The sequence below is a fragment of the Panthera leo genome, chromosome C1 (assembly GCF_018350215.1).
Source record: "Panthera leo isolate Ple1 chromosome C1, P.leo_Ple1_pat1.1, whole genome shotgun sequence".
Lineage (NCBI taxonomy): Eukaryota > Metazoa > Chordata > Mammalia > Carnivora > Felidae > Panthera > Panthera leo.
Genome location: NC_056686.1, coordinates 19,502,782 through 19,526,950, shown reverse-complemented (window position 1 = coordinate 19,526,950; position 24,169 = coordinate 19,502,782). Strand labels below are relative to the sequence as shown.

General features: G+C 49.8%; 1 protein-coding gene across 2 annotated transcripts; it reads right to left on the bottom strand.

Annotated features, from left to right (window-relative positions):
* Positions 1 to 8,878: 8,878 nt before the first annotated feature.
* On the bottom strand, positions 8,879 to 24,104 carry CATSPER4 (cation channel sperm associated 4). 2 transcript variants are annotated; one of them, XM_042952670.1, is made up of 11 exons: positions 23,753 to 24,104; positions 23,555 to 23,629; positions 22,934 to 23,077; positions 18,957 to 19,058; positions 14,140 to 14,237; positions 13,864 to 13,984; positions 13,520 to 13,653; positions 12,100 to 12,274; positions 10,900 to 11,111; positions 10,418 to 10,583; positions 8,879 to 9,484 (listed from the first exon to the last, which is right to left on the bottom strand). In XM_042952670.1, the coding sequence occupies exons 1-11, from the start codon at positions 23,924 to 23,926 to the stop codon at positions 9,431 to 9,433; spliced, it is 1,455 nt and encodes a 484-aa protein (XP_042808604.1). In that variant the 5' UTR covers positions 23,927 to 24,104; the 3' UTR covers positions 8,879 to 9,430. The 2 variants fall into 2 exon arrangements, with proteins under 2 accessions (XP_042808604.1, XP_042808605.1); XM_042952671.1 differs by lacking the exon at positions 8,879 to 9,484 and having other exon boundaries at positions 10,493 to 10,583; positions 10,900 to 11,107.
* Between the last annotated feature and the right edge of the window lie 65 nt (positions 24,105 to 24,169).

Here is a 24,169-nt window from a genome sequence, read left to right as displayed (position 1 = left end):
GCTTAGGTCGTGATCTCACAGTTCCTGAGATCAAGCCACAGGTCAGGCTCCACACTGACAGGGCGGAACCTGCCTGGGGTATATCTCTCTCCCTCTTTCTCTGCCCCTCCCCTGCTTGTGAGCCTGCTCTCTCACTCTCTCTCAAAACAAATAACCTTAAAAAAAAAAACTTTAAATTTTTTCTTATTTTAGAGAGAAACAGAGCTGGGGAAGGGGCAGAGGGAGGGAGGGAGGGAGGGAGAGAGAGAGAGAGAGAGAGAGAGAGAGAGAGAGAGAATCTCAAGCAGGCTCTGTGCTCAGCACAGAGACGACATAGGGCTTGATCCCATGACCCTGGGATCATCACCTGAGCTGAATTCAAGAGTCAGATACTCAACTGACTGAGCCTCCCAGGTGCCTTCCCGAAAAAAAAATCTTAAAAAAAAAAAATGAAGAGACAACCCTGAGGGAGGGGAGGAAGTGCCTTTGGGAGCCAGGAGCAGGAGGCTGGGGTGTTTTCAAGCCCTCTTCAGGACTTTTTAGTCTCATGAGCCAACAAATTCTGTTTTATTTCATGGTTTCAATTTTATTTATTATTTATTTTGCTCAAGCCAATTGGGAATAGGTTTTCTGCCACTTGCAACACACTGTGTCCTGATACCTTTTTTTGGGTGATGAATGAGAAGCTGATACTCAACCCTTCCCTCCTTTCTGTACCTGCTCTTTCCACACTTTCTACTGAATTTGAGATGACCTGTTTAAAAGTCATTAAAAAGCAAAATGTAATGGAAATATCAGTGTAAAATATTTCTGGACTTGTTTTATTATTTTGAATTTAAAGACTTTACCCCCTTTGCTTTTTTTTTTTTTTTAACATTTATTTATTGTTGAGAGATGGAGAGACACAGAGCGTGAGCAGGGGAGGGGTAGACACAGAATCGGAAGCAGGCTCCAGGCTCCGAGCTGTCAGCACAGAGCCCGACGTGGGGCTTGAACTCACAAACTGAGAGATCATGACCTGAGCTGCAGTCGGCCGCCCAACCAACTGAGCCACCCAGGCGCCCCACCCCCTTTCCTTTTTAAATAAGTTCACTGTTTCTGTTTTGGCAGGCATATTTGGTCAGAGGGATGGGTTACAATTTAAGGGCAGGTGTGTGAGACGGGGCAAGGTGGGGGTTAAGTCAGCCACATAACTTTCTGCTATTGCAATCAATAGTATATTGTGATACAGAATGCCAAATAATAATATTGATAACAGCTAACCCTCAAACATGAATGCTATGCAGTAAATGTGCTCTTAACCCCGGCAGAAGAAAATGAGGCACAGTTCAAACCCAGACAGTCTATCTTGCCGACTTTATGTTCTTAGTAACCTGGAAAAAAATTAACACAAAAAGAAAAGCTGTCTCATCCTTAGTGCATGAAAACACAATAATATGCTTCATAACTTCTGTGGAGGGATACACACAGTATTTCACAAGTGAGCACACTATCCTGGTCTCACCAAGACAATTTGTTGACACGGGACAACCTTCTAATGAGCCAGCACCTACTCGGGGCTTGGCTAAAACCCCCTGGGTTGGACTTGTCACCCCAGTCACTTCTGCCTGCCCAGCACTGCTCTACTCTCATCTGAATTCCTCTCCTCTGTAGCCAGGTGTATTCCAAGGTGCTGCATAAATGTTCCTCAGAATGAGGATTCTGGGGACAGATAATCTTGGGAAATGCATACTATAATCTGCTTTCAAAATCTGATTTTTTTGTTTAATTTTTTTTTTTTAACGTTTATTTATTTTTGAGACAGAGAGAGACAGAGCATGAATGGGGGAGGGTCAGAGAGAGGGAGACACAGAATCTGAAACAGGCTCCGGGCTCCGAGCTGTCAGCACAGGGGCCCGATGCGGGGCTCGAACTCACGGACCGCGAGATCGTGACCTGAGCCGAAGTCGGCGCTCAACCGACTGAGCCACCACCCAGGCGGCCCTCAAAATCTGATTTTTAAGGGAGTCATGGTAGATGGTGCAATATTAAAGGCTCTAAAAAGTCCCGAGTCAAGAAACCATTTTGTTTAATCCACTATTTCCTCCAATATATTTAACAACAGAACACCACCCTTTTTTTGTGTAATGTCTATTGAAATCCCAAAGCACTGGTGTCCCACAAAACACAGTCTGAGAAATACTGGCCTGTAAGTTAAACACTGCCTAGCTGTGAATGTAATGGAAACTTCATCCCAAGGCTAGATTATCCAGAGACCAGAAGAGGAATGCTAAAGAAGTATTTTTTGAAGGAATTTGATATTTGGAATTTTTTAATGTTAATTTATTTTTGAAAGAGAGAGAGAGAGAGAGAGAGAGAGAGAGAGAGAATGAGTGGGGAGGGGCAGAGAGAAGGAAACACAGAATACCAAGCAGGCTCCAGGCTCCCAGCTGTCAGCACAGAGCCTGACGCCGGGCTTGAACTCACGAGCCATGAGATCATGACCTGAGTCAAAGTTGGACCTTTAACCGACTAAGCCACCCAGGTGCCCCTGAGTTTGAGATTTTAAAAAGCAGAGTAGTCATTTTAGGAAAATAAGAATTTTATAAAATTGAAAGGTTTGGGAGTTAGAATTATTTTGACTATGGGGGACATAGATTTGGGGGATACCATCATCTTTTTGATTCCTAGGACCCAGCTTCTGCCCTGCCAGAGGGTGAGTCTGGGAGTTAGTTGTGCCACGTGAGGGAGGCCCTGTGAACTCAGCCTCTCTGTAGTATCTGTCACACTGGTCTTGTCCCAACAACTATCTAGCCCCTCCTGGCTTCTTCTGGGGGCTACAGCCTTTGTCTTTCATGGATCATCAGTTCCTTCCTCTGGGAAGATTCATTCTCTGGACAGTATTGGGGTCCTGGGAGCTGATGAATTATCCATTCTATCTCTGATACGGAGTGAATTTTTATGCTTCCCCCCCCCCCAGCAATCCATATGTTAAATCCTAACACCTAATACAACGGTATTAGGAGGGGAGGCTTTGGGGGTGATTATATCATGCACATGGAGCCTTTATGGATGGGATTAGTGCCCCTATAAAAGAGACCCCAGGGGACACCTGGGTGGCTCAGTCAGTTAAGCAGCTGACTCTTGATTTACATGCAGGTCATGATCTCATGATTTGTGAAATCGAGCCCCACATCAGGCTCCACCCTGACATCAGAAAGCCTGTTTGGGATTCTCCTTCTCTCTCTCTCTCTCTCTCTCTCTCTCTCTCTCTCTCTCTCTCCCCTCTCTCAAAATAAAATAAATAAAAAATATTAAAGAAAATATTTTCTCTCTCCCTCCCTTTCTCTCTACCCTCCCCGCCCAACCCAGAAAAGAGACCTCACAGAACTCCCTTGCCCCTTGCACTATAGAGAAGATAGCTGTCTATGAACCAGGAAGTGGGCTCTTATCAGATACTTAATCTGCCCGTGCCTTGACCTTGGACTGTGAGCCTCCAGAACTGTGAGAAGTAAAATTCTGTTGTTTGTAAGCCACCGGGTCTGGTATTTTGTTACAGCAGCCTGAACTTACTACAACAACCTCATGTGCTCAGCTACCTAGCCTCTTACTAGAAATCACCTCTACCCCAGTGGACTCTTTAGAGGCCAATGTCTGACCAAATCTCACTGGCCCTCCCATGGCCTTTGGACACTCATTTGTCTGGGACTTCACAGAGTTCTGATGTCCACTCTGCCCCCACCTCTTCTTTGCTGTACAGACACGAGTTGTTCAGACTCACCCGAGTAGGCATAGTAGCTGTCATCAGCTACTCCCCCTTCAGCTGGGTACTTGTCTGTTGTCTCTCCCATTGCTGGATAGAGCTGAGGTTGTCAATGAGGATACTGTAGGTCCCTTAGGCAGAGAGACTTTTGTGGAGTCTGCTGTATTTGATTCAACCCCCTGGGTTGTAATAATGCCTGTAAACGAAGAAACAAACAAAAAGAATCCAATGCACCTATTCTCTCCACCAATCCAGAGTTCTTTTCAAATGTTCTCACTTAACCAAGTATCTTTTTTAAAAAAAATTGTTAATGTTTATTTTTGAGAGAGAGAGAAAGAGAGAGCATGAGCAGGGGAGGAGAGGGAGACAGAATCTGAAGCAGGCTCCAGGCTCCAAGCTGTCAGCACACAGCCCGATGTGGGGCTCAAACTTATGAATCATGAGATCTGACCTGAGCCAAAGTCGGATGCTTAACCGACTGAGCCACCCAGGTGCCTCTTAACCAAGTGTCTTTATTAGAAGATTCAATAAAGGGGCACCTAGGTGGCTTAGTCGGTTAAGCGTCTGACTTTGGCTCAGGTCATGATGTCACTGCTCGTGAGTTCAAGCCCCATGTCAGGCTCTGTGCTAACAGCTCAGAGCCTAGAGCCTGTTTCAGATTCTGTCTCCGTCTCTCCGCACCTCCCCTGATCTCTCTGTCTCTCTCTCTCAGATATAGCATAAAAAAAATTAAAAAAAGAAGATTCAATAAAAATAATATCAGCACCAACTACATTATTACTGCCTCACATTCATTTATGTGCCAGCTCTGTGCTAACACATAGTAACTGATGCATGATCTTAATTCATCTTATTTTTTAAATGTTTTATTTTTATTTTTGAGAGAGAGAGAGAGCAAGTGGGGGAGGGGCAGAGAGAAGAGGGAGACACAGAATCCAAAGCAGGCTCCAGGCTCTGAGTTGACAACATAGAGCCTGACGCAGGGCTCAAACTCACGAACCGTGAAATCATGACCTTAGCCAAAGTCAGATGCTTAACTGACTGAGCACCCAGGCACCCCGTCTTAACTCACGAATTTAACTAGTGCTGGCAACTATGTCTTCTGCTCAATAACCACTCTAATTTTTTTTTTCTTAACATTTCTTTTTGAGAGACAGAGACAGAGCATGAGCGGAAGAGGGGCAGAGAGAGAGGAGGACATAGAATCGGGAGCAGGCTCCAGGCTCTGAGCTGTACACATAGAGCTTGACGCAGGGCTCAAACTCACAACCATGAGATCATGACCTGAGCCAAAGTCAGACTCTCAACCGACTGAGCCACCCAGGCGCCCCTCAGTGACTCCTCTAGAGATAGCAAAAGGCAGAAATCTGCCATTGCATTTTGTCTTTGGTATCTGGCTGCCTTTTTTGGTGTGAGTTTCCTACTGCATTGAATATGGTTCTAATATTGAAAGATATATGTTATTTTTTAAGAAGGCTCCAACATCCAGTGCAGAGCCCAACACAGGGCTTGAACTCATGACCCTGAGATCAAGAGTCAGATGCTTAACCAACTGAGCCAACCAGGCACCCCAACAATATTTTGGTATAATGTGAACCCTAACTGCAAACCAAGTGCTTTATTTAGTGCAATAGCAGTCCAGGAGTCCAGGATAGTTTTGACATCATTCAATTTCACCTTGTCCAAGTAAGGCCCTGCTTCAATGCACGAGCATTGGTATGGTGAATCCTGACAAAGAACCTGAGGTAAGGATTATTATTTCTTAAAAAAATTTTTTTTAATGTCTATTTACTTTGAGAGAGAGAGAGAGAGAGAGAGAGAGAGAGAGAGAGAGCAGGTGGGGGATGGTCAGAGAGAGGGAGACAGAGAATCCCAAGCAGGCTGGGCACTGTTAGCGCAGAGCCTGATGTGGGGCTTGGACTCACAAACTATGAGATCATGACCTAAGCCAAAATCAGGAGTTGGATGCTTAACCAGCTGAGCCACCTAGGCGCCCCAAGGGTTATTATTTCTATTTATCAGATGAAGAAACTGAGGCTCAGACAAGTGAAGAGGTTTGTGCAAGGTCACACAGCCAGGAAGTGGTGACACTGCATTTGAAACAAGGTCCATCAGATTCGGGAGCCCGGTGTCTCCCCTAACACACTGTACCAACTTGCAAAAACACAGCTTCCTTCTCATGGTTGAGCCAAACCACTCTCTCTAGAGAGAAAGGCCCAAATCAGCTATCCTGAGCTGGATCCCTTGGAAATCTTCCTCTTTCCCCTGGGCGAAGGGCAGAAATAGGTCCTTGACCTGATGCTCTGTCATTGCATCCTTGGCACAGTAGCCAAAGGACTAACTCAGAAAACTAGAAGTTGACTCAGCACAGGTAGCAGGCTCGTCCATCCCACAATCTAGGTCTGAAGAGGCACTGACCCTTGTGTTCAATTCTGCCCCCACACAGCACCTGCTCCTTCCACACTCCACTTTATTCTAGCTCTGTGCAGAGCTGAGGGGTCACAGTAGGGCAGGAGAGCTGGCCAGAATGCATGAAAGAGTAGACCAAGGCTCTAGACCTGGCTCTGTTACTGACTTGCTGTGTCATCTTGAGGAAGACCCAAACCTCTTGGTACTTCCATGTCCCCTCAAAACGGTGAGGAACAGAGAAGTCCTTTAAACTCTAGTGATCTGTGGGTTTGCAACATAAATCCTGGCTGTAATGAAGAGATGTCTTGCCACAGGCGTCTCAAGGTTTTATTTGCAGGGAGAGATGTTTCCATCGGATCTGATTTTGTTTTTCCCGCATCTGGTTAACCAGTTGTTCCTGCTGCCTTATGGAAAAGTCCATCCTTTCCCCAGTGATTTGTCACGCTGTCATTATGTATCCAGACCAACTTCCATGCTCTTTCATCCCATTGGTCTGCTTGTCTATCACTGTACCGGCACCATGTTACTTTCATGTAAATCTCAGGATCTGGTAGAGTGAGTCTCCCATCTTGCTCTTCAAAATTATCTTGGCTTTTGTTTGCCTTTGGTTCTTCCATATATGTTAGAATCTCCTTATCAAGTTCTACACAAACCCTGTTGGGATCTTGTTTGGAAGTGTGATACTTAGTAAGAGCTGATAATTTCATGATACTGAGGTTCCCTGACCACAGCATTTTTTTTGAGAAGCAGTGGAGTGTAGACTGGCCTCTGAAGTCAGACCTGGCATAGAATCCCAGCTCTGTGATAGGGGACAGATCACTTCACGTCCATGAGTCTCAGTATCCTCAACTCTACAACAGGGATGATAATGGTCACTGATGGTCATGGGGGTTAAATGAGATAACACCTGTAAAGCACTTAGCATGGTTCTTAGCATATAGTAGGTGCTCAATGAATAGAACCTGTTGTTGGTAATGACTGTCCCCTTCTCCTCTCGCCAAGATTGGTATCTACTTCCTGAGTGCTTTGCCAAGGATACTTCCCCTTGCAAAAGCTATGGACTTGTGGGAGTGGTGAGATGTGCAATGTCCTGCCCTTTCCCAATATCTACCTTCATACTGTCCTAGGAGCTCAGTGTCCAGGGCTGTACTCCTTCTTCAGGCTCGGTGAGGCATTGGAGGTGGCAGTTGTTCTTTGTTGGGGGAGGGCAGGGGATGGCAGCAGGGGTCCAAGATCTTGGGTCCCCAGTTCTGGGCCATCTTGGAGGGAACTAGTTTGCTGGAACCCCAAGCTCTTGGCCAGGCCCAGATGGGAAGGATAGACAGCAAGGGAGACACAGCTGGGATGATAGACAAGATGGAGTAGACAAAGACAACATCCTGGAAGAGGATAGAGGGGCAAAGCCAGAAGTCCCTTGAAGGTTATCCTGTCATGCTCCTGCCTCCAAACTCATCGGTGCCTCAAGCCTTTCAGACAATTTAGGATTGGGGCTAGTGATGGCTGTGCTCACATTGCAAGATTTTCCTGGGTACACTACCTTCTGTCTCTTCTTCTCTTGTCACCTTCTTCCCTTCTCTGGCCAGCCAGAAGAGAGGCTATGAGAGCCCCCCAGAAGAGGATAGATAGAAAGGGTATATGGGGGTACTCACCAGGAAGACTGAAGGCTCCATCCCCAGTAAATAGCAGTTAGCAGTAAAAGCCACTGGATGCCCATGGCTCTGCCCATGTTGATGGTCCTGGAAAGCACGGATAAGGAGTCTCAGCTTGAACAGGGGAACAGACAGCAGCTCCAAGACAGTGAGGCACTGCTGGCACTGGTGCCATCTCTCATCTGCCTGCTGAGTTACCACCCCACCCCCAGCTGTCCAGACTCCTTCCCAGCTGGCCCCAGGGGGGGCTTTACGGGGCTGGAACCAATGCAGACCAGAGGGGGATAGAGGGTGGATTTTCTCATTAGTTGCAATCAGTGGGCCTCTGGGGACTCCCATTCCAACTGGTGAATATCCCTAAGGCCCCTAACTGTTAGCCTTTGTTGAACAGCTGGACAGAACTCTCAGCCTTCCAGGCTTCTCCCCAACCCAACCCAAGGGAATCTGAGTCTCAGGGACGTGGATGATCTTACTGGTCTCCCAACTCTTGAGCTAAAAGTTGGCCATTTGATTTTAGAGCTGGAGAGCAATCTCACCCTCGCCCCACTGCACAGGTGGGAAAAATAAGGCCCAGTGACTTACCCAAGGATGAGAATCCAGTCCTCCAAGGCAGTTCTTCCTATTGCCCATGACTTCCACAGCTCTCTCAGACTCTCTGCATTACCCAGCTCAGGAATTTGCTGTGGCTGTCAATGGTCTTTAGTGTGAAGGTCCCAAGACCTCACAGGTCCTAGGTTCCCCACTAGACCTCATTCACTGGACCCACAGACTCCTCCTGCTATCTTCCAGCAAGTTCCAGTGCCCCTCTCCTCCGAAAAGCCTACCAGGACCCATGCTTTGCCAGTCACTCTCCATTGCCCCAGGATAAAACTGCTTGTATTTGCACGACTTGATCAATGGTGACCTCAACAGACTAGGGCTCCCCAGAATAAGGACCAGTCTTCTCTACCTTCAGAGAGGGAGGGTAGGGCTGTCTCCATCAGACCAGGCTCCTAACCATGAGGACCAAATTCCCACCCACTGCCACCCCCCCAACCAAAAAAAAAAAAAAATTAGAACAGTAAGGGCAGAGATTATATCCCTACCATTAAGTCACACATTTTCAGGGTGCAGATTCTCTCTCCCATTAGATTAGAAGCTCTAGAGGGCTGTCAGTAACTCTCCCACCAGACAAACAGGCTTTTGGCAAGAATTGCCCCAAGGGGTTTGTAGAGTCACCATTCAGACATATTGATCCCAACGCAAAATTTTATTGTCAATACGCAGATGCCTGGCCCCACTGGCCTCACCTTTCTCCTCTTGGTGCTTAAGCCCACTTAGGCCCCATCTAGCTCTGGCCTAATGCAGAGGACCAGGGATGCCCATCCTTAGGACAAACCCTGGCTGCCTTAGCCAGCACCCCCGCTAGGTGCTCATCCTTGCTGTGGGGCTCCCTCTCTCATCCAGCATCCTTGTCCATCTGAATTCCTCTGAACCTGGGGCTCACAGGTACAAGCCCTGGACATGCCACCCCCTTCTCAGCCCCAGGCATCTGCCGAGGTGTAAGGGAGAGGATGGGCTCAGACCAGGCTGTGCCAAGTCACACTAGAGGTGCAGGAAGATGCAGCAGCTGGGTGTGTGTGCGCAGGTCCCTTGGCTCCCGTCCTGCCTCTCAGCGGCTGGCCTTGTGTTTATTAAGGAGCAGGTTTGTGTTGGATTCCTGAACCTGCAAACCAAGGGGTTTTCTTGTCGATCCCTCACCTTCACATGGCAAACACTGCCTTGCTCCCCTCCCCTCCTGGCAGCTACCCTGCCAGGCCTCCCAGGGAAGTCCTTCATATGTCTGACTCTAGCTGCCTTAGTATCCACTCTGAGCTTGGGAGCCCAGGCTGTGGACATTCACAAGGTTCCAGGCCATTCTAGCCCAGTCAGGTGGTTTGGGAAGTGGAGAAAGGAAATTAAGTTATGTGGGTGTGTGCCTTTTTCTCCCTAAAAGCTTCCTCCCTCAGGAGGAGGCTGTGTGTGTGTGTGTGTGTGTGTGTGTGTGTGTGTGTGTAAAAAAAAAAAAAAAAAAATATATATATATATATATATTTTTTTTTTTTTTTTAAGAGAGAGAGAAAGGGAGCACAAGCAGGGGTAGTGGGGCAGAGGGAGAGAGAGAATCTTAAGCAGGCTCTATGCTTATCCCAGAGCACAACACAGGGCTCAATCCCATAGCCCTGGGATCATGACCTGAGCCCAAATCAAGAGTCAGACCCTCAACTGACTGAGCCACCCAGGTGCCCCAAGAGGAGGCCATTCTTATGCACCCTGGAGAGAACCCAGGGGCCCTCTGCCCCCAGTGGGCCTAGGTATCTGCCACTAAGCAGAAACTGAGCTGGCTCAAGCCACCCTAGGAAGGGGTAGGTTTGAAGGCATTAGAAACATAAGTGGCTCCATGGGAGGAGCCTGAAGGGAGCCGGCAGAGGCTCTCTGAGGAGGAAAGGGTGGAACCTAACTGATCAGCTGTGGCTGAGGGAGTGCAGTCCGTGCACAGAAGTCTAGAAGGTAGACCTGTCTTGAAATCGACAGAAAGTTTGACTAATGGGGCAGAGGCTGAGCTGGGTGGGGTGGCTGGACGAGCACTTATTGGGTAGGAGAGGGAAGCTGCATGCACCTTATCCCTGTTGATGAGCGCAGTGATCAAGTCTTGCTGGCAAGTCATGTCGTGGATGTCCAGGGAGGACCCACTCGCCACCGACAGGCTCAGGGACACATGCTTGTGCATCAGCTCCTCCTCCTGCTCCTGGTTGAAGCGGATGGAGCGCACCTCCTCTACTATCCTGGGGGCAGAGGGGTGAGTACTTTCCGAGGGCTGAGGGAGTTTGGAGGGGAAGGAGAAAAAGGGGGGCAGACCCCACATCTCTTCCCTGGCATCCACCCCGCTTTGCCCTCCCCCCTCACTCCTATGGAGATCCAGCCAAAGTTGTGCGCTCACTTGGGATGGAAGAACAGGGAGGTCTGGGGATTCTAGCTCCTGCACCCACAGACCCTGGTCAAGTAGGGCTCCAGGGCCCGTGTTATAGAATGGTGATGGCCCCGAGGTCTGCGCTCAGCCCAGACTTCTGGGACTCGGGGTACCCCCAATACCCGGCCTACATGTTAAGCTCATCTCGGATCTCCTTGTACTGCATCAAGTTCTCCTGTATTGCCTCGAGCACCAGGTAAAAGTTGTCACAGGTGTTTTCCGAGAGGTTAGACAGGTTGCCCCCCGTAAGTGGTTCCTGGGGGAGGCCAGACATCTCCAAACGGGCGACCGCACAGTGCACCAGTGGCAGGTAGTTACTTCCATCCTCCTCCTCCTTGCCTGTCTGGGAAGAGGGAAACGGGGAAGGGACAGAGCTCAGCCGACACCCCTCCCCCAGTCCCTTCCTGCTTGGCTTTGGGGAGGATGAGTCTCCCAGGATACCAGGGTTCTAATGCCCCTCATTGAGCTCCAACAGATCTTAGCCTCCCTACGCTGTTGGTGGGAGGCTTCAGATGCATAAGCCCTTTCCCTACCTCTTTGAAAATTCTTAGCCCCTTTTCAAAATTTAGCACCCAGTTTCCCTCCTGATAAATCCTACCCGGCCAACTTCTAAAGCCCTGTCTACTCTGAAGTCATAGCCCACAGCCGTCAACATTGTGGAAGTACTCCACCCTCCACCCCCACCGACCTTTTGGAGGTTCTACCCCTGAATGAGTAGCACTGCAGCTAACATTTAATGAGTTGTATGTGTGTGCCAACTACTGTTCATTTATCTCCATAATTCTCATGATAGTCCTATGAGAAAAGAACTATTATTATTCCCATTTTGCAGAAGAAATTGAGGCTTAAATTGGTTATCTGCCCAAAGGTCACCCAGCCACTCAGTTTTGAGTTGCCATAGACATAAGGCATCTAGGGGGCGCCTGAGTGGCTCAGTCAGTTAAGTGTCAGCTCTGGTCATGATCTCAGGGTTCATGGGTTCAGGTCCCACATTGAGCTCTGTGCTGGCAGTGTGAAGCCTGCTTGGGATCCTCTCTCTCTAGCTCTCTCTCTCTCTCTCTCTCTCTGCCCCTCCCCCGTTGTGCACGCGCATGCTCTCTCTCTCAAAATGAAAAAACTTTAAAAATCTAGGAAATCCATACCCCTCAGATGTCACTCAAGGTAGGGCATGCTGCCCCCAGGTCTCAGGCTTGACTTTCCCCAGGCCCTCAAGTGTGGAAGCATGTGCATGTGCGCTCACATACACACATACACACACATATGTGCACATATACACAGTCAAGTCAGTACATTCTGCGCCCTCCTCCCTTCTGCCCTCCCATCCCACTCACCTCACGGAAGGTTGTCTGATGCAGTTGTCCGTGCTCGCCTGCCTTCATCATTTGCTCCAGATTGGTGGTCACCACAACGACCAACAGGTTGATGCCAATGAAGGCACCGATGGTGATGAAGACGGCGAAGTAGACAGCACCCCCAATCTCCATTGCGTACTCTCTTGTCTCCATCCTGGAGATGGCAGACAGGGGCCCTTTGAGCCTCGATTTCCCCATCTAGGAAACGGGGACACTACCTCAAGGCCCACTGGGTCTTCTGCTACCTCACTGCTGTTGTGCTGATCGAATGCCTGTTCCTGACTGTCATAGCAGCTGCTCTTTGTTGAGCACACAGGGCCTCAAGCCAGCCCTCTAAGGTGGGGATGTGTCCATCGGCATTATCAAGTTTAATCTACTGGCTACACTCTTTATTCACGATTTTCTTATTTTAAAAAATAACTCAAGCTCATAATAGGAGAATTAGAAGGAAGATATATAGGAAAAAAACCCATCTACTATTAATACCTTGTTATGAATCTCCTATAAGATATTTTCCTAAAGAATAGGTCTTTCTTTCTCTCTTTCCATACACACACACACACACACACACACACACACACGCACACACGCACGCGCGCGCATATAGAGATACTCTGTGCCAGGCTCTATGCTAAGAGATTTAAATAGATTTTCTCTGTTGATCCTTACAGCAATTCAGACACAGTTAATTACAATAATCCCCAATCAGCAGGTGAGGAAGCTGAGGCTCAGAAGAGAGATGAAGGAATTTGTCCAAGGTTGCATGGCTAGTGTGATGGAGCAAAGACTCAAAAGCCCAGCCTCCAGTATACCTTTATTTACACTCTATGATTTTCCCACTACCTACATCATAGTGGGTGGTGCCCACAGAAACCCTTTCCCAGCTGTGCTTCTAGTCTCACAAGAGATAAAAAGAAATCAGTCAGGAGGACCCACTTCCTAGAGTGCACTGGTAACAAATAGGGTAATGGAAAAGAACAGAACCTGGTGGCCATCTATGGCCCCAAATGGCCTTGGGCAGCAGGTGTAAGAAAGAATGAAATGAGGCTCTGAGTTCCCAGGAATCCAGGCAGCTTGGTGGGCTCAGATGTGGGCTGGGAGGCTGTCCTGAAACCACAGAGCTGCTCTCTTGCTCATGACCTACCCAGTTGTTTAGCATGACAGGAGAAATGATGAACAGGCCTGCAGTAGGACTTTGAACAGGTGGAATTTCAAGGGGAACAAGGCTTTAAGCAGGCCACAAACCCAGAGGCCCCAGTCTCAGGGGTCTCCCTTTCCCCAGTTTGAAGTTCCAGGCACCCCCTCCTGCTGGGCACACCCTCATCCCAAGCTCTGGACCACCCACTCCCACTGCCTCGCCCCACTGGGTTGGGGGCCCGGAAGCCCCACAGACACTCACTGAAAGTCCCTGTAGATGTCCACCCAGCCATCTTGGGTGATGCAGATGAAAAGGGTGTACAGGGCAACCTGCATGTTCTGGAAATGCATGGGCACAAACGCACCAAAGAGAGTGACCCCGAACACGGAGAACACCTGCCAGAGAAACCAGAGAAGATGCCTGGACTTCACCCAGGGACCTTGGGGACAGGACATGCACATGCCATGCAAATGAACACCGCCAAGGGAATGACAGGGATTCAGGCCCATAGGCCTCTCCTCTTCTTCCAGACACCCCTGTATCCCCAGTGACCCAGGGGCCCTGCTCAGGGAAGGGGAGGATTGAGGGCAAGGGAGGGCACTGACCAGCATGAAGAAGAGGATGAGGGTCATGATATTGGCCATGTCAGGCACCGACTGCAGGATGACACGGATGATCCGGGCCAGAGGCTCCACCGCCATGCACACGTGCACCAGACGAAGCGCCCTGTGGCACAGCCTCTCAGGGGTGCCCCCTGGCCCCTCCCAGACCCCTCCTCCCCCCCGCCCCCTGACCTGCCCAGACAGGCAGAACTGATCCCCACCTCATCTCCTTCCCGGGGTCCAGACAGTTCCCCTTCTTCTCCCGAGTTCCCAGCTCACCTGAGGGTATAGGTGATGGAAATGGAACTGAGTTCATTAATGAAGAACCCCAGGAGCAAGATAAAGATGATCAGGAAGTTGAGGATGTTCCAGCCGTCCTGGGGGGGTTGGGGGGGCCAGCCCCAGTGGGGTCTATCAGGCCCAGCCTGTGGGGACATCCTGGGCCTGCCCTCCCACTGCCCCAAGATTGGGAGGCTCAGTGTTCCTCTCAGAGCAGGGCCAGTCATCTGCCACCCACTGCTGTTACTTATCTGCATTCCCCAAACGTGCCACAAAACACACAGGCACTCCCTGTCTCGTACGTGTGTCCACGGCCAAGTGCAGTCTCAGAGACACACAGTGGAGACTCTCACGTATACACAGCTAGTTCCTAAGCTGAGCAGCCACCTGGGCTAGCGCACTGCTGAAAATGGCCTTGCCCTACGGTTAGGTGACAGGAGAGCGTTCGGATGCTCCAGGCTTTGTGTGGCTCACACTATAATTAATAATACAATAAAAGTAAATACTAATAAAAACATTCAAGAACACTACTTCAGTAGCCAGTTCAGAAGTACACTAGCCCTCACTGTATGAGAGAGAGAGAGAGAGAGAGAGAGAGAGAGGAAATTTTTACAAGCCCTCTGTCCAGTAAGGCACAAAGTTACATAGGGGTGGGGACTGAGGAAGGAGCCTCATGTATGAAAAGTTCAAGCACAGCCACGAAAGGGGGAATTTATCTAACAAACAGTGGATACATTTATGTTTCAGCCAGTGATCCCACTACTCAAATCTGACCCACGGAAACTCTGGTTCAAGTACAAAATGACACCTGTGTAAGGTTGAAAACAACTAAAGTGTCCAGCAATGAGACACCGATTGAATAAACCACGGAGCATTTATTCAATGGAGTGCTGTGTAGCAAAAAAGACAAATGGGAAATATCTCCATGTACTGATACAGAAAGGTTGCCAGGATCCATTAAGTGACAAAAGCAAAGTGCAAGGGAAGGGAGGAGGGAGGCAAAGGCAAAGGAAGGGAGGGAGAGGAGGAATGGAGGACAAAGGCAAAGGAAAACTAAAGTATACACATATTAGCTTATGATCGCAAAATACACACTGATAGGCTATAAATCTAAAAAGATTACCTGGGGTGGAGGGGAAGAGATGAAGGGAGGGAGTGGAAGGAAGAATTCTCTGTGTACCTTTCAAAGTTTTTTTTGTTTTGTTTTGTTTTTTTTTGTTTGTTTGTTTTTTTATTTTTGGGACAGAGAGAGACAGAGCATGAATGGGGGAGGGGCAGAGAGAGAGGGAGACACAGAATCGGAAACAGGCTCCAGGCTCCGAGCCATCAGCCCAGAGCCTGACGCGGGGCTCGAACTCACGGACCGCGAGATCGTGACCTGGCTGAAGTCGGACGCTTAACCGACTGCGCCACCCAGGCGCCCCTCTGTGTACCTTTCAATATAGTTTTCGACCAATCTATATCTGCATTAAATATTCAAAAAGAAAACTTTTTCTTTTTTTTTTTTTTTTTTAACGTTTTATTTATTTTTGAGACAGGGAGAGACAGAGCATGAACAGGGGAGGGTCAGAGAGAGGGAGACACAGAATCTGAAACAGGTTCCAGGCTCTGAGCTGTCAGCACAGAGCCCGACGCGGGGCTGGAACTCACGGACTGCGAGATCATGACCTGAGCCGAAGTCGGCCGCCCAACCGACTGAGCCACCCAGGCACCCCAAGAAAACTTTTTCTAATGGGAAAAAAAAGTTCTTAAACGTATCAGGTAGAACAGTGAACACAAGCCCTCCTGGAATCCCACATTCGGCGTGCCTGTGCCTACACGTACATCAGGAGACGCAAGTCAGCCTGGCCACAGATCCAGCGCTCTAACCAGCCAGTATTAAGCTCCTACTATACGCCAGACCCTGCACCGGATCCTGAGGATACAAGGAGATTTCTGCCCTGCAGGGCACACAATTTCCAGGAAGACAGACTGACAGTAAATTGAAACTCCATGTGAGAGAGATTGTCAGGGAGACATAGTAACACCTAACCTGGCCTGGGAGAGGTGGGAGGACTTCCTGGAAGAGAAGATCTCTGAAAGAGTCTGAAGCTGTAAGCAGGAGTAGAGCAAATGAATAAAGTGGCAGGGATCTTTCATAGACGAGAGGTCAGCTTGGACAAAGGCATGGAGGCGAGAAGCAGCAGTGTGTGCGGATGCGTGAGGGTGCGTGTGCATGCGTGTGCGGATGCGTGCGTGTGCAGGTGCGTGTGGGTATGCGCTGGGGAGTGCAGCTGCAAGCAGTCTGGTAGCCGGAACTTCAAGGGCAAGGCAGGGAAAGATGAGGCTGCAGAAATAAGCAAGGGCCACATCGTGGAAGGCCTTAAGCACTATAAAGCCTTTCGACCTGATCTATAAACAACAGGGAGCCAGGGCAGGATTTTAAGGATACTTTGGCCTGTGCCTTGGGGAGATTACTTTGATGGGGGGGGGGGGGGGGGGGTGGGGAGGGGTATCCTGGAGGCTAAAGCAACATCCTAGTGGGAGAAGACCAGGCAAGAGCTAGAGAGGGGTAGCAAAGAGGCAGAAGTGGCAAGACATTTGAGAAATCGTTAGGCGGTGAAACTGATTAATAGGCTGTGGGGGTAAGGAGGAAAAAGGAATCCACAAGAGTAGAAGAAAAGGAAGAGCTGGGGACAAAACTTTGGGGATTCCTACGTGGTGGGGTCATATTTTGAGATATTAATTTACAGGCTTTCCACTTTCCTGCATTTCCTCTTTCCCTCCCCCAGTCTCCCCCCTCCACAACAGCCAGGGGGGTGAGGGAGAAGGAGGCAGAAACAATCTCTAACAAACCCCGGTTTTCACCCTGGTCCCTGATGAAGGTTAGGGTTTAGGACATGAGTTCTCAGCCAGGGATGATTTTGCCCTCCAAGGGACATTTGGCAATGTCTGGGGACATTCTTGGTTGTCACAACTAGGAAGGTGCTAAGTGGCATCTAGTGGGGAGAGGCCAGGAATGCTTCAGAACACCCTCCAGTGCACAGGACAGCCCCCACAACAAAGGATCGTCCAGGCCAAAAGGTCTATAGTGCTGAGGTTGAGAACCCTGGGTTTAAGGGACAAGCAGAGTGACTGGGAGGAGCACAAGATTCTCAGGCTTGCTTCAGTTCCCTTGTCCTAGTGAGAGCCTGGGGGTTAACCTTGAAAGTGCAGGCCCCCTGGGGTGCCTGGTTGCTCAGCCCATAGAGCGTGTGACTTGCGATCTCAGGGTCCTTTGTTGAGTTCAAGCCCCACACTGGGCGTGGAGCTTACTTAAACAAAAATTAAAAAAATTAAAGAAGCATTGCTAAGAAAGTGCAGACCCCCTACTGCTGCTGAAAAAAAAAAAAAAATCTCAAGAAGATACAAAGGAAGAAATGTTTTCTCTTATGGAACAGATGTCTGCCTGCCTCCAGGGCTAATTCTGATAAAGTGGACCATTGAAATGTTCACACAAAGCACCGTACCTACTCCCCTCCCCTCGAGTGAGGAAACACTAAGGGTGTGCACCATGCCTTCGATTTTCTGTTAATGAACATCCTTGCAAATGTTATTTGCACAAAGCAGTCTTTAAGACGCCCAGACTTCAGCAATGTTGTTCTGGGTTCAACTACACCGTGTTCTGTGAACCTCTGACCCCTGGAAAGCTTAGAATTCTAACTGGTTGTCCTGGTAATGGTATTAAAAAAATTTTTTTTAATGTTTATTTATTTTGAGAGAGAGAGAGTCAGACTGTGAGCGGGGGAGGTGCAGAGAGAGAGGGAGACACAGAATCCAAAGCAGGCTCCAGGCTCTGAGCTGGCAGCACAGAGCCCGACTCGGGGCTCAAACCCACAAACCGTGAGATCATGACCTGAGCCGTGAGATCATGACCTGAGCCAAAGTCGGCCGCTCAAATGACAGTCACCCAGGCGCCCCCTGGTAACTGTATTTAAATGATACTTCCTTTTTTGAAAGGTATAAAGACTTGATAGTCTTGTTGTTGTTGTTTTCTTAATATTTTATTTTAGGGGTGCCTGGGTGGCTCAGTTGGTTAAGCAGCTGACTTTGGCTCAGGTCATGATCTCGTGGTTCATGACTCGAGCCCCATGTTGGGCTCTGTGCTGATCGCAGGAGCCTGCTTTGGATTTTGTGTCGCCCTCTCTCTCTGCCCCTCCCCTACTCATGCTCTGTCTCTGTCTCTCTCAGAAATAAACATTAAAAAAACTGTTTTATATGCTTGAAAAAAAAAGATTTTATTTTAAGTAGTCTCTATACCCAACATGGGCTTGAACTCACAACCCTGAGATCAAGGGTTGCATGCTCCACTGAGTGAGCCAGCCAGGCGCCCCTAATAGGTTTTCTTAAAGCCTCTTCTCAAACATGGCCAAAGGCAAAATAAATCCCTGGACTTCAGAAATGACTTGACCATAGGGGTTTGCACAAGTGCTCACAGAGGAGGGGCAAAGAGAGAGGGGTAGAGAGAGAATCCCAAGCAGGCTCCATGTGGTCAGCTTAAAGCCCAATGAGGGGTTCGACCTGGGGCTCAAACTCACGAACCATGAGATCATGACCTGAGCCAAAATCAAGAGTCAGACACTTAACTGACTGAGCCACCCAGGTGCCCCAGTACAAATTACTTTCTGCTGCATCACAGACATCTCAGAAGTGGTTGGTCTCTCTCTCCACACAACACACACACACACACACACACACACACACACACACAGACCCTCGGCTCGTAGGACCAGAAGCCCAGGGGTGGGGTGCAGTCCCTAAGGAGTTGGGGTGATGGCAGAAAGGACCCAGGATCTCACCTTCCAGAAAATCCAGAAGCCATTTAACCAGCCGAGGAGGACCTCACAGATAAGGATGGTCAGCACAATGTCATCTATGGTAGAGAACAACTCATAGTGTTTCTATATGAAAGACAGAGAAAAAGAGAGGGGCAGAGAGGTCAGTGGCACAGAGCCTGGGCAAGGCTGGGCAGGGCGGCATCTGTCGGGGGAAGGGCAGGCCCGTACTCCTGCTGCTCTTCATCAGCAACTTTGCAGCTGCCTTTAGTACACATTGTCCATGTACATGCCAGGCACCGTGCTAAGGCCCCACATGTGTCATTCATGTCAGCATCACCATCGTCCTCCAAAGCGGGCTTTATTCCCGTCTCACAGATGAGGAATCAGAGAGGTGCCTGAGGCCACAGAGTTCGCAATAAAGACTGTTGTCTGACTATAGGGGCGCCTGGGTGGCTCAGTCGGCTGGGCGTCCGACTTTAGCTCAGGTCATGATCTCGTGGTCCGTGAGTTCGAGCCCCGCGTCAGGCTCTGTGCGGACAGCTCAGAGCCTGGAGCCTGCTTCCGATTCTGTGTCTCCCTCTCTCTGGCCCTCCCCCACTCACACTCTGTCTCACTCTCTCTCTCAAACATAAGTAAACATTAAAAAAAAAATTAAGAAAAAAAAAAAGACTGTTGTCTGACTATAAACCTTTGCTCCTAACCTCTGGAGCAGGGGTACTTGAGAAAGGGAGGTGGCTGAGAGGCAGAACAGGCTCCAGGATTGGAAGGAAAGGCCCTGGCCGCTGAGACAGAGGGCACCAAGCCTCATCCTTCCTTCTCTGGTTGTCCCAGCGACTCCTGCTGCTTTGTCTCCCAAATCTCCCAGACAAGGCCTGACCGACTTCCTGCATATGCCACCCCCGGCCCCCCCCACCCCGCCGCCGGCCTACTCACGGGTCCAGTTCCCTGGGTGGATGGACTCATGGATGGATGACCATGACCTTGAATTCTGTTTAAAATCCAACTCACTGGGGCGCCTGGGTGGCTCAGTCAGTTAAGCATCCAACTCTTGATTTCGGCTCGGGTCATGACCTCCCAGTTCGTGGGACTGAACCCCACATTGGGCTTGGCACTGACAGCATGGAGCCTGCTTGGGAATCTCTCTCTCCCACTCTCCCTGCCCCACTCCAGCTCTCTCTCAGTCTCTCTCAACATAAATAAATAAACATTAAAAAAAAAAAATCCAACTCACTTTCCCCCAATCTCCCATGAAGCTGTAACCCTACTATAGTTTGTGACCCTGTTAACAGCTCCCAGCCTCCAACTCCACCCTGGCAGTTACCAAAGTCCCTTGGACTCCTCTCTTTCTCCACTTCCATGGCCAACAGACTCAGTGCCTCAAGGTTCACTACCACACGCAGAGGCCTCCTGGTACCCACAACCTTGCCATCACCCATATCCACCGGCCAATGAGAGGCTGGGCAGAGTTTCTTAAACCCGGATGGGAGATTAAGGTTTTGGGCTCCCTGCCTGTTCCAAATTCCCTAAGGGTGTCATGGGCCAGGGATGTCGGTCTATAACAAGGAAGACCTTTCTGTCCCCTCAGCTCCACCCCGCTGACTCCCGGAGGCAATAAACTCTCTGCACTATTTGCTGCAAGAGCTTCCTAAATACTCCATCCGCCTTCTCCAAGTCATGAGCATCCATGGCTAAATCAGAGTTGCTTCCTCCACCCACAAGCCTGCTATGGCTCCTAATGGCATAGGGACAAGGTTCAAAACCAGTCTGGTATTCACAGGCCATGACTTTCATGGACACATATCCTACACCAGAGGTTTTAGCTAGCATTTTTTGACTGGGACCTATAGTAAGAGGTGAATTTTGTATTTCACATCCTCCCTCTTTCCCCCTCCCTCACTCTCTCTCGCGTGCACACACGTACAATTTCTATTTCATTCTTTTTCATTCTACTTCATTCTGTATCAGAATGCTGGTATCTGCAGTCTGAACTGATTTCACGATCCGTTGAGGGGTTGAAGCTGCCTTGTAGTTCTACTCGTGCTGCAATCTTGGCTGTTGGGTGTCTGCCTCCACCGCATGGGAGGCAGCTCCTGTCAAGGCCACAGGAACTAAATCCAGGGGATGCTCCATGATCCTTCCCTGGCCTCCTCTCTTGCCATTTCTGGCCCCAGACCAGACAGCACACTCTCCTGGGTCCTCCCCACTCTACTGGTCACTCCTCCTCAGTCTCCTTTCATGCACCTCCTCCATTCTCTGTCGTTCAGTTGGAGACTCTCCTCAGAGCTCTGTCCTGGCGTTCTTCCCTTCTCACTGGATATGCTCTTCCCAGGTGACCTCGTGTACTCCTTTAGCTTCTGGCAACCATCCACCCAGACGCTGGCAGCCCTCACGTTGGAGTCTCCACCCCCCAAGCTCTCAGCAGGATCTCAGAGTTGAGCTCTAACCTCTCACTAGACATCTCTATGTGGATATTGCATGGGCGCCTCAAATGCTACTCAATTCAAAGTGACCTCGGCATTCTCCCCAAACCTACTCATTGTCCTATGTCCCCACGTCCCAACAAACAGCACCGTCCCCACACAGTTACTCAAGCCAGAAGTGTAACTTCTTGCTCTCTCCTTCCCTACACGTGTGAGATGATGATGTATGTTAAAAAAGGTGGCACACATAGGAAGTGCTTATGAAGTGTTTGCTATAAAGAAAAGCAGTCGGGAGGCCCATGGATTCAACTCCTAGAGAATTTCAAATGCACGTGACCTCTTTTACCAACGGCCATGGCCCTGGTCCAAGACTCACCATCTTTCACTAAACACCACAACACGGTCTTGCCAGACCATCTTGTCCCATTCTTGGCACCCTCCCTCCCGTGGTCCACACTGTAGCAGCCAGTGTACGTTTTCTGAAACACACGTCTGGTTATGTCACTTTCGCGCTTTAAACCCTTCCCTGACTTTCCAACGACATAGGATAGAGGCCATCCTCCTTAAGATAACTTAAAAACCCCGCACCATCTAGCTGTTGACCATCTCTCTGAAATCATCAGCCACCACGTTGGACATTTTTAAAACACTGACTTCAAATAGCATAATTCACGTATGTAGTATACGCCTTGTAAAGAAATTAAAACATGGATAAGACCAAAGTCATACTGGACTTCCAGACCGACACACAGAACTCGCTCACAAGCTGTTTTGCCCACCCTAAACACTCTTTCCCACCGCTCTTTGCCTGGCTAACTCCTACTCACTCTTCGTTCTCAGCGGAAGCATCCTTTTCTCCAGGAAGGCTTCCCTGACCCTACCGGGATGCTTACTCTGAGCTCCCATGTACTCTGACACTCAGGCATTTGTAATGACGTGCACGAGTCTGAGACAGGATTGGGTCTGCTATGATCATCCCCGGAACCCCAGCACAGAGTGACCCTCACTTTGTGACTATTTGTTTAAATGGGATACCCTTGGTGTGCCTGGGTGGCTCAGTCGGTTAAGCCTCCAACTTGGGCTCAGGTCATGATCTCACGGTTCATGGATTCGAGTCCCACATTGGGCTGTCAGTGCAGAGCCTGCTTGGGATTCTCTCTCTCTCTCCCTTGCCCTCTATGCCTCTCCCTCACTTGTGTTTTCTCTCTCTCTCAAAAATAAATAAACTTAAAAATGTGTGTGTGTATGTACATATATGTGTGTGTGTACACACACACACACACACATAATGGGATACCCTTCCCAACCAGGCACCCATTTGTCTGCCTCTGCTCACACCATTTTTCTCCTGCCCTTCCTCTTTACAAATCCAATGCCTTCCTCAAATCTGGGCCCCCTCCACCACGAGGTCTTCCTTGATCTCTAGTTCCCTGGAACGTCAGAGCTGACAGGCCCTTGAAGAACATTCAATCCAATCACCATGAACACATGAGGAGTCTGGGGCCCCGAGAGAAAAGTGCCTCACCCAGCCCTTGCCCCATTAGATCAGTGGGGGCAGAGGTCAGGCTGGAGTCCCACCTGGCCAAGGAAGGAGTTGGTGCGCAGAGCAATGGTGATGGCGTTGACCACCAGCAGCAAGGCCAGCAGCAGCTGGAAGGCTGGGTGACGAAGCAGCTGCTTGATGTACATGCGAGTGATGAACTCCTGCATGTCCCAGGTATCCTGGGAGAGGGCGGGGGACCTTCCTTCAGGCAGGTGTCACGGTGGGAGGCCTCTGCCTGGACGTTTGTTCTCAGTGAATGGGGTCCTGGGTGGGGGGGCCACTCTAAGGGGAGAAGTTGCCTGAGAGGGGTCATGAAATGGGGGCATCAGTGTAGGGGTCACTACTTATACGGCCACTAAAAGCGGGTGACTGCTGGGGGATCTTTGTGGGGATCATTGGAAGGGAGACTTCTGGGGTCTCTGCTGGTGACTGTCATCATATAAGGGTTCCTGTAGGGAGCACTGCCTGGCGGTTACTAACATGCCATGAGGGGGCCAACACAGGGATCACTGTTGGGGAGGGTCCTCAGGGGGGTTGTTTAGAAAATAGAAGGGGGCAGACTTATTCTGATGGCCTGTTGCCCCCTGGGCACAGCTGCAGAAGGGTGACTGTGGGGTGGGGGTTGCTGCCGGCTGCAGCCCAGGCCTCCTCCTTACCCTCGCGCTAGTGATGTCTCTGCGGTTGATCAGTACTTGCTCCTCTGTCCGGGTGTAGGGCTCGTGAGTGGCCCTCTGTGAGGGTGAGGAGAAGGCCCATCAGTGCGGCCATTGCCCCTGGGGACCCAGTGCGGTGTCCTGTGCCCCACCCTACGCTGGTATGCCCAGCTTGGGTGGGCCGAGGCAGGGGCCACCTACCATGACGTTCAAAGGTTTGATATTGATGTCGGTCCACTGCTGCCACCAAGTCCTTCGGTTTTCCATCATAGCTGCTCGTCTCCTCCCACTTACCAAAGAAACTTCATTCCAAGTGGCCTTGCTCCCCCTCGTGGTGAGATCATAGAGGACTCTGTGACCTCCAGCTGTCTGCATTCCACCAAGGAATTCTGACTGTAAGAGAAGCTCCTCCCGCTGACTCCCCTTGGTCCCCAGGGAGGAAGCCAGGGACACTAAGGGGCTGGGCTGCGGTCAGCGGTCAGAGGCTGATGGGAACAGGTCAGGTCTCTTGTGCGGCCTGGATGGAGAGACACAGGGGCATGTCCCTGCTCTGGGTCCAGGAGCTGGAGGTGAGACTTGGAGGAGAGAAGAGCAGTGCTTGGCCCAGAGGCCCTCCTC